Source organism: Pieris rapae, chromosome 24 (genome assembly GCF_905147795.1).
Source record: "Pieris rapae chromosome 24, ilPieRapa1.1, whole genome shotgun sequence".
NCBI classification, from domain to species: domain Eukaryota; kingdom Metazoa; phylum Arthropoda; class Insecta; order Lepidoptera; family Pieridae; genus Pieris; species Pieris rapae.
This window is the reverse complement of record NC_059532.1, coordinates 3,120,013-3,135,392: the sequence shown is the minus strand read 5'-3', so window position 1 is coordinate 3,135,392 and position 15,380 is coordinate 3,120,013. Positions and strand designations below refer to the sequence as shown.

At 36.6% G+C, this 15,380-nt stretch overlaps 1 protein-coding gene across 2 annotated transcripts; it reads right to left on the bottom strand.

The window, feature by feature from the left end:
* Positions 1-1,735: 1,735 nt before the first annotated feature.
* Positions 1,736-14,974, bottom strand: LOC111001685. Of its 2 annotated transcripts, XM_022271674.2 has the most exons (12): positions 14,787-14,973; positions 14,376-14,468; positions 14,045-14,209; positions 13,370-13,501; positions 13,106-13,210; positions 12,202-12,315; positions 11,588-11,662; positions 4,798-4,948; positions 3,582-3,715; positions 3,128-3,247; positions 2,592-2,682; positions 1,736-1,936 (listed from the first exon to the last, which is right to left on the bottom strand). In XM_022271674.2, exons 1-12 carry the CDS (start codon positions 14,829-14,831, stop codon positions 1,764-1,766), a joined length of 1,398 nt encoding a protein of 465 aa, XP_022127366.2. In that variant the 5' UTR covers positions 14,832-14,973; the 3' UTR covers positions 1,736-1,763. The 2 variants fall into 2 exon arrangements, with proteins under 2 accessions (XP_022127366.2, XP_045489607.1); XM_045633651.1 differs by lacking the exon at positions 11,588-11,662 and having other exon boundaries at positions 14,787-14,974.
* Positions 14,975-15,380: the final 406 nt, after the last annotated feature.

Below are 15,380 nucleotides of genomic sequence, written 5' to 3'. Positions count from 1 at the left end.
CCATGTCTACTGCTTACTACATTCGATTTAAAAATATGTATATTTCTGTGTACGAACAGGGACATTTCTAATATATAAATACATGGAAGAGATAACACTTTGAGTCTCTTAAATAGAGGCACGCAACTATCGATGCAATTTGCTCCACAAATTGCTCTAATACATTTTTTTTGGGCCTTAAATACCCTATTCACTTCGACTGAATTTCCCCAAATTATAATTCCATATCTAATTATAGATGCAATATATGCATGATAAGCAGCTAATACCGCAGCATGGTTAACAGTTTCCCTCAGTCGTTTTAACACAAAAACAAAACGGTCTATTTTGTTCTGTAATTTTTCAATATGTGATTTCCAATTACAAAATTTATCTATCGTTATACCTAAAAATACACACTCGTTCATTATGTCCAGTTTATTGTGTTTATATTGTACGTCTATTAGTGTTTTAGAGTTATATGTCTGAAAATGAATTATGTTAGTTTTGGTCATGTTTATTTGTAGGTTATTTGAATTCATCCAGTTGATGGCGTCGTCTAGAGATTTAATTAAGTTGTTTTTTAAATCTTGGTCGTTTTTGCCTTTTATTATAAGTGTAGTGTCATCAGCAAATAGTATACAGTTCTGGTGTATAGCATCTGGGAGGTCATTTATGTATGTTAGAAAAAGTAGTGGGGCCAAAATACTGCCCTGAGGTGTTCCGTACTCATTTTTCTTATAGTTGGATCTATAGGTTTTTTGTTTTAGTTTACAAATCTTTGTTATTTCCACATATTGCATTCTATTTTCAAGGTAACTTTTCACCCAGTTATAGGCATTACCTCTTATTCCGTAGCATTCTAATTTTTTTAAAAGTCTTTCATGGCATACAAAGTCAAAAGCCTTTGTCATGTCTAAAAAGATGCAACCTACAAGCATTTTATGATTTAAGCATTCAGTAATTTGTTTAACTAGGGTAAAGCACGCAAGGGTAGTGGAACGATTTTTCCTGAAGCCAAATTGTTCTTTTTTTAGAATATCGTATGATAAAAAGAAATTCTCTATTTTATTATACATGACTTTTTCGAAAATTTTAGATAATATGGGAATTAAAGTTATTGGTCTATAATTAGTCATTTGTGTTTTTGCTCCTTTTTTATGTAATGGTTTGATAATTGATATTTTTAGTTTTTCAGGAAAGATCCCTTCTACTATCGATAGATTAATTATGTATGTCAGTGGATCAAGTAGGTATAATGCGCATGATTTAATTGTTTTGGTATCTAAATTATCGTATCCTGTAGATTTTGTATTTATATGAAGAGGCAGGATAGCCTTCATCAAAAGTCATGTTGTGTGATGTATGTGGGTTGGTAGGTGTTCTTGTTATAATTACAGTTGTATAATCAGCACGGGGCTTAACCATCGAAATACACAGTAAATGAGCAATGTACAATCTAAGCAACACGTAATCAACTTAATTATAACACTAGATTAAACGATCACTCGGATTCAAAGCGATTCGTTACAAGCGACGCGGGCGCCGTCTCGAACAACAGTGTGTCAAGATGGCCGCTCTCACAACCATCGACAATGACGCCTCGCTAGGCTGACATTGACAGCTAAAAGTCAACCTGATGTCTGATGTTACAAAATTTTGTTATTTTAATTTTTTATTTACCTTAAGTAATATCTACTTCGACACTAAATAAATAGATCCATAGATCATTATGTATTAAAAAAACCCATTTGTTTTGTTAAATGTTTTATTAATTAAATGTTTCACGACGCTTTCAGCGCAGCGTCCAGTTCAGAAAGCGTTGAGGTCGCCTTCTTCAATTGCTCGGTCTGCTGTTTGCCCGTCTTCGCGAGGGCAGAGAGACTGACTTTCAAGTTAGCTAATCGAGTCTCCACTCTCTCCTTCTCCTCACTGAGGAGTTTCAGGGCCTTTGAACCTAAAAACATGTACAACATGAGAATTTCCAATAAAACCGTGACGAGTGTAGATTGTGACATGATGCGTCATGAAGAAATACACACAAGACTCGCAAGTACGCTGCCGGCTTTTTTTACAGAACAGGTGAGCCTCCTGCCCGTTTGCCCCCTGTTCTATAAAAAAAACGGGCATGTGATACCACCGCTCATGGATACACATTGCCGGAAGACTTGCAAGTGCGTTGCCGGCCTTTTTTTACAGAACAACGGGGAAAAGAGCAGGACGCTCATTAGGTGTTAAGTGACACTACCGCTCACATATGGACACTCATGTAACAAGACATGCAATTGCGTTGCCGGCCTTTTTTTAGGTGTTAAGTAAAAGGCATCAGAGTTCAAGTCATATGATTTAATTTAACAAATTAAAAAATAGGGGTTGATCGTAGAGGGATGAAACTTAAGGTACAAGTATTTTGTAAGCTGTATTATAAAAAAAAACAAAAAAAAATTTTTTTTCGGAGTACACCCCTTATCACTTAGGGGTTTGAAAGATATAAAGTAGCCAATTCTCAGACTTACTGAATATACATAAAAAATCCATAAAAATCGGTCTAGCCGTTTCGGAGGAGTATGGGAACATTGTTTCACACATATTTATGTATTACATAAACTTACCTAACAGAGGTATATAATCTCCGGCCTTCTCATCTCGTATGTCAAGTGTGAACCATTCGTCCACGTCTTCAGAGTCCGATGACTGAAAATCCTGTCAAAAATAAAAACAGTGCCTCTTCAATCATCTAAGTCATATAGATCACCCATCTGTGCCTGACACTGATAAGTTTTAGTCACGATGACTTCGGTGCCTGACACCGATGATTAAGTACTGATAAGTTTTAGTCAATATGACTTCGGTGCCTGACACCGATGACTAAGTACTGATAAGTTTTAGTCAAGATGACTTCCTATAGGCCGATGTTTCTTTATCATAGACAATTCAAAGATACATTATTTTTCAAAGAATTAAAAATTCATTATACCTATATAGTATTGAATTTTGTATATATAACCTATATAGTATAAATGTATCATTCTGATGTATAAGCTTTATTATAGTAAAGTTTCATTAAAATCCATCCAGTAGTTTATAAGTTAAAGCAACAAACATCCATCCATACAAACTGTAGCAATATTTAAATTAATATACTTACATCAAACAACGAGTCGTCTTCAGACACGTTCGTATCACAATCGGAAGGCACTTCCTCGTCCATTACTTCCGGTTTCATTATATCTTGGAATTTCGGTTTACTTTCCAGTTGAGATAACTCCTAAAATTCATTTATCAGATATTTAAAAAAAATTAAACCGAGTTCAAAGACGAATTATTAACACAAAAAATGCGTAAAAGAACCCTGCCCTACTTTTTTTCAAGACGTTTTACACAAGGACGGCACTGCAACCTGCACCATGCTTTTAGCAGCCATCAATTACAGTACAGTCAAAACACGTTAACGATCAAGACTAAAACGCACACTGTTTGAAATTATAAATACAGCACGACGCATGGTCAGATAGCGTCATCTTTACACACCCAAGCATATTGCATGGTCATCAGATCATGGTGCATGGTCAATCATCATATTACTAGCTAACTGATATTACCTCCATATCTTCATCCAGATATTCTTCAGTATACTGCACTTCTTCTTTGATCGGCTGCGTTATCTCCCTCGAGAAAGTTGGTTTTTTGATTATACTCTGCACTTCGCGTGTTATTGTTTTTAGCTGTGGTTTACCTGAAATCAATAACAGAGTTCTTTAGAGCGTATCAATTGTAAAAAGGCGGTCAACGCACTTGCGAACTCTCTGGCATTGAGCTTCACATAGCCTTAATAGTAAATTTTGAATCAATTTCACATATTTTCTGTTGACGTTCATTAAGTGTACCTAGATGAATAAAGTTATTTTGGGTTTGAGTTAACGACCTCAACCCGCAGTTAATTCTTAAAAATACAAATATCAACGCAATTTTGGAGATTCTTGAACCCCCCCCCCCCCCCCCCATGTAACGCGCCGTAACGCAATACCCCCCCGCCCCTTACTGAGGATTAATTCGAGTTCAAGTTATCGAGACTTAAAGATCTTCCGACAAGAATCTTTAAAAAGCGACTTAGTGCATTACTTTTAGAAAAAACGTACTACTCAATAAACGATTATTTGTGTGAGACATGGTAATTTATACAAATTTAATTATGTATGATAATTGCCTTAATTGATATGAATCTGACTAATAATGTAAAATCTAAACTAAGATAAATTTGCGCGCCACTGTGTGTGGCAGAATATGCGAACGACTGACAATTGTACCACCTTGACATTTTGTACCATATTCGTGCAATGAATAAATTATTATTATTATTATTATAAAAAAAAAGAAAAGATGATTCGTAGGGATTTGGCTGTGGTAAGGTTTGGTCTAAACGTTATTAAAAACGAAACGGAAAGCGCATACTTGATGGGGGAAATCATCAGACTACGTTCCGGACAATTATTACCGCTGCCGGAGGCATAACCTCTTTGCTGTGCGTTCGGCTCGCACTGTCCAGCGTCAACAAGCTCCCATTCCTCGACTACTCTCGATGCTAAATGGGATTTTTCGACTCTTCACCGGAGAGCGACCTATTTGGTGATCGTATGGCGGCAGTGTACTCTGATTTGAGGGTATACTTGGAGAGTATTAGGGGTTAGAATAAACTGTGTTTTATGTTACTTTAATTAATTTTGTATTGTATATATTATAGTCTATATTATTGTGAGTTTAGCCATGTCTGTAATTAATAAATAAATAATGATAATGTACATGTGAATTTCATATTACCTCGACTCTTGTCAACGATGACAGCCTTCTTGGTGACCGTTATGGAGGGCCTGATGACTCCAGCCTTGCCCGTAGTTTCCGCCGCAACTTTGCTAGCTCTCTCCTTCGCCATACCGAATATTCGCTTCATTGTCGTCACCTCTTCCGATGACTAGAATTAAACAGAATCTCTTTTCATGGTCTGACTTTATGAAGTGACATCTTTAGCGGCGTTGTACACTTTTTTGGAATGGGTAAAAAATAAACTCGCATCAGGAACACGTGCCCTGATCAAAAATTCGTAAGACGGATGGAGAGTAGACGTAGAGTAGTAGTAGGAGGAGAGTTTAATGTAATTTTTTTCTTTTTATAAATTGTGTTTTTTGGAAATTATATTTAAGTACGAATAACATACTAATAAAATGATGAAATATGAATATAATTATCGAATAAAGATAATTAATTATATTCAAATTTAAGTTTTTATTTGACTGACATCTTTAAACGAGCAATTCTATGTTTAAGTTGATAAAACAGGAATAAAATTACATTTTCTAGAAATGATTCCTAGCTAGGTCGATTTATCGCCCCCGAAACCCCCCGTATACTAAATTTCATGAAAATCGTTGGAGCCGATTCCGAGATTCCAATTATATATATATATACAAGAATTGCTTGTTTAAAGATATAAGATATGACGGCACATTGCTAGCGCCGTTTATTGAGAAATATCGGAACGAGATTTGACAACTGTCAGTCTGGCGGAGCGTCGTGTCGATGGTCAGCGCGGCCATTTTGAACTTGACTTGTTTTTCGAACGACAACGGCGAGAGCACCACTTTGCGAATCGCTTTTGATCCGAATAATCTTCTGCCTTTTTGATTCAAAACTAACTTAAAGTGATAGATTCAGAGATTCGCTAATTATTAGTGAATAGATTTTGGTGTATTTTTATTTACCCACATTACAACTTATTTAAGACATGGCTGATTCTGATGATTAAGGGTAACCGCCTATATATAAATTGTCATGTTTGTATACGATAGCGCAATAAATAAATATGATTTTCTACCACATAAATGATATTATGTGTTCCGTTTGACGTCCGAGGTCCATTATGAGAGTACATCGCTTCCGTTTCCGCCCAAATCGCTAGTTACCGACCTTTTCCCACCACGTGACACCGCCGCCAGCGCCCAGCGTTTGAAACTGGAACTAACTTTTTATCGCGCTAAAGCAAGCCGCCAGAATTCTTGTTCATTGTTGCGTCGTTTTTCGTCTAGCACAGTCGCTAGTGCAAACTTAAAAACGAATCAGTATATTTAAAGTTATATCGACCTAAAATTTATTTTCAAAGTGAAAATACGTAAATCGGTGAACTCGGTTTTCACGTTATAATTACAAAATCGTTAAGAAAAGTTCTAAAATCGGTGAAAAATGGTTAATAAAAGTGCTAAAATCGGCGGTGTTGGCCACGCGGTCGAACGTGCCTAGCCCGCACTTTACAAAGCCTTCTCATAATGTCACGGAAGATTTTGTCTCTGCAAGTTCTAACAAGCCGGGTTCTTCGCAAAGTTCGCAAAAGCACGAGTGAAGAGGATGAAGAACCGCCGCCAAAACAACGACGAAATAACCACGTGCGCAGTAATTCACGTGATTCTTCTCCAGATTTGTTTTAAAGGTTTGAGTAATTGTCGCAGAAATTGGTGAGTCATCTTAATAATACTTTCTCCAATTATGCTGCGTTATCTGGCATGTTTAAAAAGTGCCTCAATCTATATATAATAATAATGCAAACCTAAACGACCCGTTTTTAAACCATGCGGCTTAACGCTTCTGATCTGAACTGTGTACGTTATATGATATACAAAAGAAATACGTTGCTTTTTCTGCTTTTACCGATTTCAAAATTAATAAAGACGTTTCCTAGAGGATTCTTTATAATTGTATATCATGGAACGGTTTATGGTTTACGGTTATTATGGAAAGTTTTGCGGTCTTATCGAACACGTTTGTAGCTCAAAATGAGTTAGTAAATAAGGCGTTACGTAGCGTTTTAGAGTGGTATTCTCACTTGAACGTGACGCTTAATTCAATTCTATACATGATCAATTGTACGAATGTTTTGGTTAAAGTATAAAGTGTATAAAGTGAGTAACGGGCTCACGAGGTTTTACAAATTATTTGCGGCAAACGGGCCAAAGTCTTAGAATCTCGCTGTAAAACATTGCTAAAAAACCTACAAAGAATTTCCTCTCTTCGGTATACATGTTTAATCCGGAACTATTATCTACATATTTACATAAAGTTGGTGGTATTGACAAATTTGGCAGAATTTGCGGGTACCAACCTAAAACAATACGCGTTAAATCACCCGTACGTTCTGAATAGCCTGTAGCTTCAACTTCTCAGGTCAGTCAAAAGCCCTTTCTTTGTAACCGATACAACTCAAAACAAGGACAAAAGAGTCACAACTTTGATGATCACGAAAGGAAGAAAAAAGGGGGGTGCAAAAATAACAGATTAAATAAATACAAGTATAAGTGACTCGATAGGCTTTTCGGGTGGTTGTTTAAGGTACTATCACAAAAATTGGGCGAAATTAAAACCCTCTTCCAACCGCCATTAATACTGCCAACGCGGGAAATCCTAAAAAAGTTGCAAACACCTGTTTCAACTTCGATGTCGTTGGAAATCCATTTCATGATTCTAAACCATAATAAATACTGGAGCCAGCCCTACTGACCCCGTTGTTCATATCTCCTCTTTTATAATAACGAAAAATTAAATAAATAAATAAATGCGATTTATTTTCAACCCAAAATCCTTATTTTCATGAAACCAGAACCTTTTCATCTGTTTCATCACCACCAAATGCCAAATTTTCCTATAATAAAGCAATGGTGAAGGATCTCGGCCAAACCCAGTACCATGTACCGATTTTCCACGAACATCGTTTCTTTCTGTGTACCAGTTATGAGGGAAGGCTCCGTCAAATGACATGTTTTGGCCATAGCTCCGAAAATTTTTTGCGTCGGCGACAACTTGGACAGCCGAGCTATTACGCCGTCAAGGCTTACGAGTAATCGTTTTCTTGGATGGACTTACTGGTCCACCAGGACAGAACAAGTCTGAACTCCCAGGTTCTCGTAGCCATGCCCTTTATCTTTAAGAACCTGGACTGGACCATAAATCTAGAGAAGTCGATATGCACTCCAATGAGGTCGATCGATTTTCCGGGTATCACGTGGGACACAATATCAAATGCAAAGTCCTCACCTGCAGAGAAAGTAATCAAAATTCGTCAGTGCCAGTTAACACGCCTGTCAGCCGGCAAATTGGACCCTCAAGCAGGCCCAACGCCTCTTAGGGTATGCCAATTTTGCGACCTCCATCACCCACCGGGGGAGGTTGCATTGCCGAACGCTACAGCGATACAGGAATGATTTAAGGAGATCTCCTCTTTGCCCGAGTCCTTTTGCAGAGGAGGTGAATCAAGACATGGTATAGTGGATAACCTATCTCAATTTTGCGACCTTCATCACCCACCGGGGAAGGTTGCATTGTTAAACACTGCAACGATAAAGCAATTCATTAAGGAGACCTCCTCTTTGCCCGAGTCCTTTTGCAGAGGAGTTGAATCTAGACATGGTATAGTGGATAACCTATCTCAATTTTGCGACCTTCATCACCTACCGGGGAAGGTGGCATTGTTAAACACTGCAGCGACAAAGAAATTCATTAAGGAGACCTCCTCTTTGCCCGAGTCTTCTTGCAGTGGGGGTGAATCAAGACATGGTATGGTGGTTGCACAACCTCGGTCACAAGACCCCGATTCACTTAAAAACAAGGCATATGCATTACATTGTCACCGATGCCTCGGATCTACAAAAGGGAGTGCAGGTCAACAACAAACCCCTGAAAGGTTCTTGGACACAGTCAGATGGAGTGGCATTGTAATCTGAGGGAGATGCACGCTCTGGTAGCAGCAATCTGTTTGGCACACTCCGGGGTCCTAAAGAACTCGACGTTAATCCTGCAAAGCGACAGCAAAACTGTTGTTTAGTACATAAAAAACGAAGAAGGAACAAGGTCCCCAAATGCTGTTAAAATTGACAAAAGATCTTCTGGCACTGACGTACAGTTTGAATATTGTACTTATCCCTCACGACACTTGCCGGGAATGTACAACGTGGAAGCCAATTACCTCTCGCGCAATCGCAGGGGCGCCAAAGGGCATCTCTTAAAAGGGCAACCACGGACATATTCGAACCATATAGATCTTTTCGCTTCTGGAGAGGTTCATGTCGTAGCAAGTTATGTGTCGCTAAACTATTAGACTCGAACGCTTGCGACTCCTTCATTAAGCAAATACTGGAGATACGATCTAGTGTTGATATTTCCACCGCCAGCGATTCTACCTCGAGTGCTGCACCATTTCATCTTTCCTCTAAGGGAAATAATAGCATAATAATAGCACCCAGGTGGAGGAAGCATTTTTTGGCGCCCGGATTTGATAGCCCGAACACTTGCACCCTCGCTATCAGTACGGAATCTAAGCCAAACCCTGATATATACATACCGTAACTAGTTAACCTCCTCCTTAAGTGCAGAAATTACAATTGGAAACGTTTTTGGCTAGGAATCTTTAACAGACAACTGGCTTGAGACGAAAAACTTCTTTCGTCGTGTTGAAGAACTTCAACAAGGAAAACATAAGCCCCTTTTTGGTATAAATGGGTAAATTAAATTATAACTATATATATAATTATATATAATTAAATATGAACTGAATATGTCGATTCCCGGCTCCTCCTGATGTAGTTAGATACTTAGCAAAACTATTTACCAAATAATCATCTGGCATATGGTTCAATTTGTGAGACTCTAAGCGATGTTAAGATTCCATCTAATAATAATTTATTAAAAACGTACATAGTAAAGCATTTCCTTTCCTCATATCGCTTATAGCTAAACCAATCACGCAGGAATTGCCAGTATGGGATGCACATCCATTATAATTTTATTGGCGTCTCGGCGCAGAGTTCATGATTTGACTCTTGCGTGGCGACCTTCATCATTTTATTATTAGCCGTAATTCCATCACTTTGCATCTGGTTTTCGGTTATAAAACAGATACAGAAACGTATAGACAATCAAGTTGGACGTTTTTATCTTGCCCGAATAAGCATCTAAATCCGTCATTTGTCTTAGGACACTCATAACCGTCTCTAATAATAGGCGTGGCTCCTTGACAAATTTATTTATTACAACCACAGATCCTGTAAGACTAGCTACCCCCGCAATTATTGGGAGCTAGGTTAAGAAAACCCTTTAGAATCGGGTATCAAATCATCGCCGCGTAGTTGATTAGGTGTAGCTTCGCTAAAGTTTTTAGAAAGATTTCCCATAAATTAAATTATTGCTAAGGCAGAGTGGCGTCATGAAAGTTCATAAGAAATATTATTGTCGAAATCTAGAAAATAATAGTCGGAATGCTGAGACTCGATCGGAAAAGTCTCTTTCGCAGTAGGATTTTCGGCCGCTTAATGAATTAGCCAGGTTTTCTACTTCTATATAAACAATGAAAATTTATTTACCATATTTATTAAATGGTACTAAAGCTTCGGCTTTAATTAGATTGTATTGTTTATTTCATCATGATTCTATCGAAAATAAATAATTCAAATCACATTGTTGCGTTTTTTAGTTATATTATATAACCTTACAAGCCACCAGGAGATAACAAACACGTCTCTCATAATGGACCTCGGACGTCAAACGGAACACATAATATATAAATTTTACCTAAAAATAAAATTTGTATTATGTTTCCTAAGACGTCCGAGGTCCAAACGAGCTCTTCCTGGTTCTCTAATTATGAGACAAACAATGAACAAGAATTCTGGCGGCTTGCTTTAGCGCGATAAAAAGTTAGTTCCAGTTTCAAACGCTGGGCGCTGGCGGCGGTGTCACGTGGTGGGAAAAGGTCGGTAACTAGCGATTTGGGCGGAAACGGAAGCGATGTACTCTCATAATGGACCTCGGACGTCTTAGGAAACATAATACAAATTTTATTTTTAGGTAAAATTTATATATTAGTTTTATACTGATAATTAAAGGAATTCGTGCAAAATTATTCCCTAACCATTCCAAAATATCAAGAATGAAACGGAGTCACATTGTCAAAATCTCTACAATATTTGACAGTATGAAAAACAGTCTAGGGCCTTTCAAGTATTAAGTAAGCATATTTACTAACTCCCCCTTCTCTTGTCAGCAAAAGTAAGCAAAACTCAAAAATTATAGTAAAAGCATAGACAATGTGTGGGTAATATGTGTAAAAAAAAATAATTACTGTTGACATACGCCCGAACCCAATAAATAATCTGATCTCAGACGTCTTATACGAAGACTATCCATTTTTGGCGGCGGATAGAATGCGTCTCTTTGCTTAAAATATACATGTCTATGTTTAAAACATTTCAAATACCTTTTTAATTATTTAAAAAAAACTGGTGTAAGTTAAAATCTTAAAATTTGGCATAGATGATGTCATTTTCCTACAAAGGTCTATCCACATACACCGATTCGACCTACTATGGATAGATTCTATAGGCGGATGGCATTACAATCCGTCGATTGCTTTTGGCACACTTTTATCAATTAGAAGTCTATCTCAATTTGTCAAAAATGGATTGAGATAGGTTATGGGGTTAAAAAATAAGAAAATCAAAGTGCTTACATAATACTTGAACGGCACCTGTCATTGAGAGTAATCATGTCAAGAAGTGTCAAAAGATATACTCACGTCATAACTGTCACCCTCTCTGTCACTTGTCACTTCAGTCTTAAGTGTGTATTTCGTAGATTGTGTCTCACTTTGCTGGAAAAATAATATCTCGTGAAATGTTTATATAGAACTTAACATCAGCTGAGCCTCCTGCCCAATTGCCCCCTGTTCTAATAATGTACATGGTCAAAAAACATGGATGTACTACTAAAAAAAACTACTTTTTTTTATAGAACAGGGGGCAAACGGACAGGAGGCTCACCTAAGCTTAAGTGATATCCATGTACACTATCAATGTCAGAGGGTTCGCTAGGGTGCGTTGCCGGCCTTTGAAAAATTTGTATGACTTCTGCAATTTGAAAATAAGCTAAATATAAACGAGTTATTACTGTTTTTTTTGGAACAGGTGGTTCATCTATTAAATGATACCGCCGTGCATGCCCACTCTGACAACTGAATACCGGAGGGTTCACGAGTGCGTTGCCGGCCTTTAAAAAAATTGTATGACTCATTACTGTTTTTTTTACGGAACAGTGTACAGAAGACTCTCAATGTAGTAGGGGGTCGCGAGTGCGTTGCCGGCCTTTGAAAAATTGTTACATTTCGTACAAATGACATTGCTAAAGGCATACCTGTCTCACATCGTAGGTATCTTCGTCACTCATATCCTCGGGTTCCGCCTTTGTGGGTACCTTCTTGTTCAAAACACTTCTTGCCACACGCACTTCTCTTATGTTCTCTACTTGCTGAAAATAGATTTTTTTAGACACTTTTGATCTTGGCTATTTTTAAAACCTCTAGTTTGATTTTGTAGTGAAAAAAAAAAATTGTAAAGAAACCAGTATGACTATGTCAGATTAATACGGCTTGGGTATCTTATATATAAAATTCTTGTGTCACGGTGTTAGTAACCGAACTCCTCCGAAACGGCTCGACCGAATCTCATGAAATTTTGTGTGCGTATTGGGTAGGTCTGAGAATTGAACAACATCAATTTTTCATCCCCCTAAATGTTAAGGGTGGGTCCACCCCTAAATTTTATTATTTATTTTTGAGACAAAATTTTTCGTTTTCATTTTTTTACGATACACCATACAAAAATACATGCAACCCTAAATTTTCACCCCTCTACAATCATCCCTTACGTTTTTTTTTTTGTTAATTATAAACTTTAATTTTTTGGCACAAAAACATGGCAAAACAACATTTGCCGGGTCAGCTAGTTATATTATATTATTGGCCTACTTGGGTATTAAATGATCACTAAACCATTACACAAATGATCACTGGGGTAACTGCTTAGATCTGAGCCTCAGATTTTTGAATCTGTTTCATGATCATTTTTTAAATCTAATAGGCAAGTATCAGCCTCTTTTTTCGACGGGCATCGAACCTACGACCTTAGGTATGAGAGTCGCACACTGAAGCCACTAGGCCAACACTGTCAGATCAGATTTAGATCAGCCTTGTATGCTGTCGGAACTTATGAGTCTTTGCTGATTTCCTCATAATTTCACCTTCAGCTCGCATATATACCTTAAACACATCGTCATCATCACTTGTATCATCATGTCTGTCTGCTCTTGCTTTCTTAGTTAGCTCTTTGGTCTTTGTCTTTTGATCATCTTCACCAAGCATTCTCTAAAACATTTAAATCTATATAGTAATTCAGGTGCAAACAAAAAAATTAATACCACAACAATATATATAAGGTAAATTCTTGCATAGACATTCAAAAACACAACTTCAGGATTGAGAAACTTCACATTTATAAGTAAAAATTTTATATAAAAAACATACCAATAATTCATCAGTGGAATGTCCGTCATCATCAGATTGATGTATTGATTCATCTATGTCACTCTCTTCTTTTGCTTCATGCGTTTTCTTGCGAACTAGGAATGTACCCAGGGCTTCGGGTATCTCAGAGTTCTGAAGTTATAAACCATGGTTATACTGGTTAATCCAAAAATAAAGAAAGACTTAAATGATATATATTGAACTAATTAATAAAATATTTAAATCATAAAATAAATATGAAATATTTAAAAAATAGTAAAAACCTCCTACAACTCATATGCTCTTAGTAAGAAGACTGATTGCATGAAGCACTACTGGAAAAGAAAAAGTAAAAACCCGGTAAAGTCCCGGTGGATAAAAGGATTAGGTTCTGAATGTCATTGGCTATTATGACAATCAGGTTTTATGACCAAAAATATGCATAGTCCCTTTGATGCCATTAGAAAATATTATGATTGTACATTAATAAAATTAACTCCTAACTAATCATATCTCAGAAAAAGTTCTGCCGGCCTAATAACATTAACTTCACAATATACTTATTAAGCTCAATTATAGGTAGATAAGGTATTTATTGATTAATTTTATAAAAATTTAAATTTGTTTTAATATAGTCCCAAGAAAAACAAGATAATTCTTTCTTCAAAATAATTTTATGAGAATAAGTAACCATACCTGACTAGTACCTTCCATACTATCTAAGGCTTGTTCAATATCTTCAGCTTTTGTTGTGCTTGTGTCATTTTGTGTCTGAATTTCTTCGGTATCTTCATTCTGCATTGATTCATCTGCTAATTTTGTAACATCTAAACTTTCATTTGTTTGGTTATTTTGGTCTGGCTGAAATTTTTTACAGAAAGATTTTTGAAAGCGCAGGCACGACCAGTAGTTACCTGCGCATCTGAGGTTTAGGCGTGTCTAAACACTGCCATCTTTACTTTATATCTTGGTCATACCCATATGTAAAACAACACATACTATTAGTAGAAATAGACAATATACATACCATAGTAGTTCCATCATCATCAGTGAGAATCCCTTCACTAAGCCATTCCTCTTGTCCCTCATCTAACTCATCATCTGTCCCTTGACAAGAAGTCTATAAGAAGAAACAATTGATAAATGCCTTCCCTTTTTCTGAATGGGGGAAGCACATATATTATTGTAATTAATATGCTCTGTCCAAGTTTTAAGTTATTATTTACATTACGTAAAATTTTTACGAAGTATATTATGTGTCAGAACCGTACCGGTATTGTTTATAGATAACTACTAAGCATTTAGGACTAGATTAGATTGTCAATACCGCCTTAATGATCCCAGGAGAATGCATATTACTGGCAACGCATTTATGATTACATTTAGAAAGAAAAATTGTAAAAAATAACCTAGTCATTACGTACGATCAATAATTTACCTCGATCTTAGACATTTTAGCTGCTGGTTCCTCAGTGTCCGACATCTTAACACAATAATTATTTAAGTACAAGGTTTTACTTTCGCTTAACAAGAATATACAATATTTCACGTAAACTTAATGTATACAATATACTTTTTGTATTACAGTAACTTCATCATAATTATTCAAAACATCAAACAGCTTTTTAAAATTGTTACATGAATAATCACAAACACAGATCTAGTAAAGAGTAAAGAGTAAAGACTAGGTCAGTGGTCACTAGAGTTAAGCACAGATATGTTATGGAAGGGACTAGGGAGCTTAGTCAAGGTGCCTTAACAATACTGTATGTGGAACATCGATAAATAACTAAATTTGTATGAAAATTACAGTTCGTGTCGAGAAATTTTCATACTAAAACTCCGAGGAGGAATATATGATTACAATTGTTTTTTTAGTCAGGATATTATGTTGGTCATCAGTAACAAATTTTGTGAAATACTATCCCCGTCCCCGATAGTAAGCAAAGTGTCGTCAAACAATTTATGAAATTGTGAATATGAAGTATGAACTAAGGTTTTTTTATTACTTGATATTGACAGCTGACACTTG

What these genes read in the sequence shown, in the direction of transcription:
- LOC111001685 (XM_022271674.2), bottom strand. Translation starts at nt 14,831, where the DNA reads ATGTCGGACACTGAGGAACCAGCAGCTAAAATGTCTAAGATCGAG. An exon ending in ATGATGACGATGTGTTTAAG is followed by an intron (nt 12,316 to 13,105) that starts GTATATATGCGA and finishes ATCTATTTTCAG; the next exon opens with CAAGTAGAGAACATAAGAGA. An exon ending in AGATTATATACCTCTGTTAG is followed by an intron (nt 1,937 to 2,591) that starts GTAAGTTTATGT and finishes ACATGTTTTTAG; the next exon opens with GTTCAAAGGCCCTGAAACTC.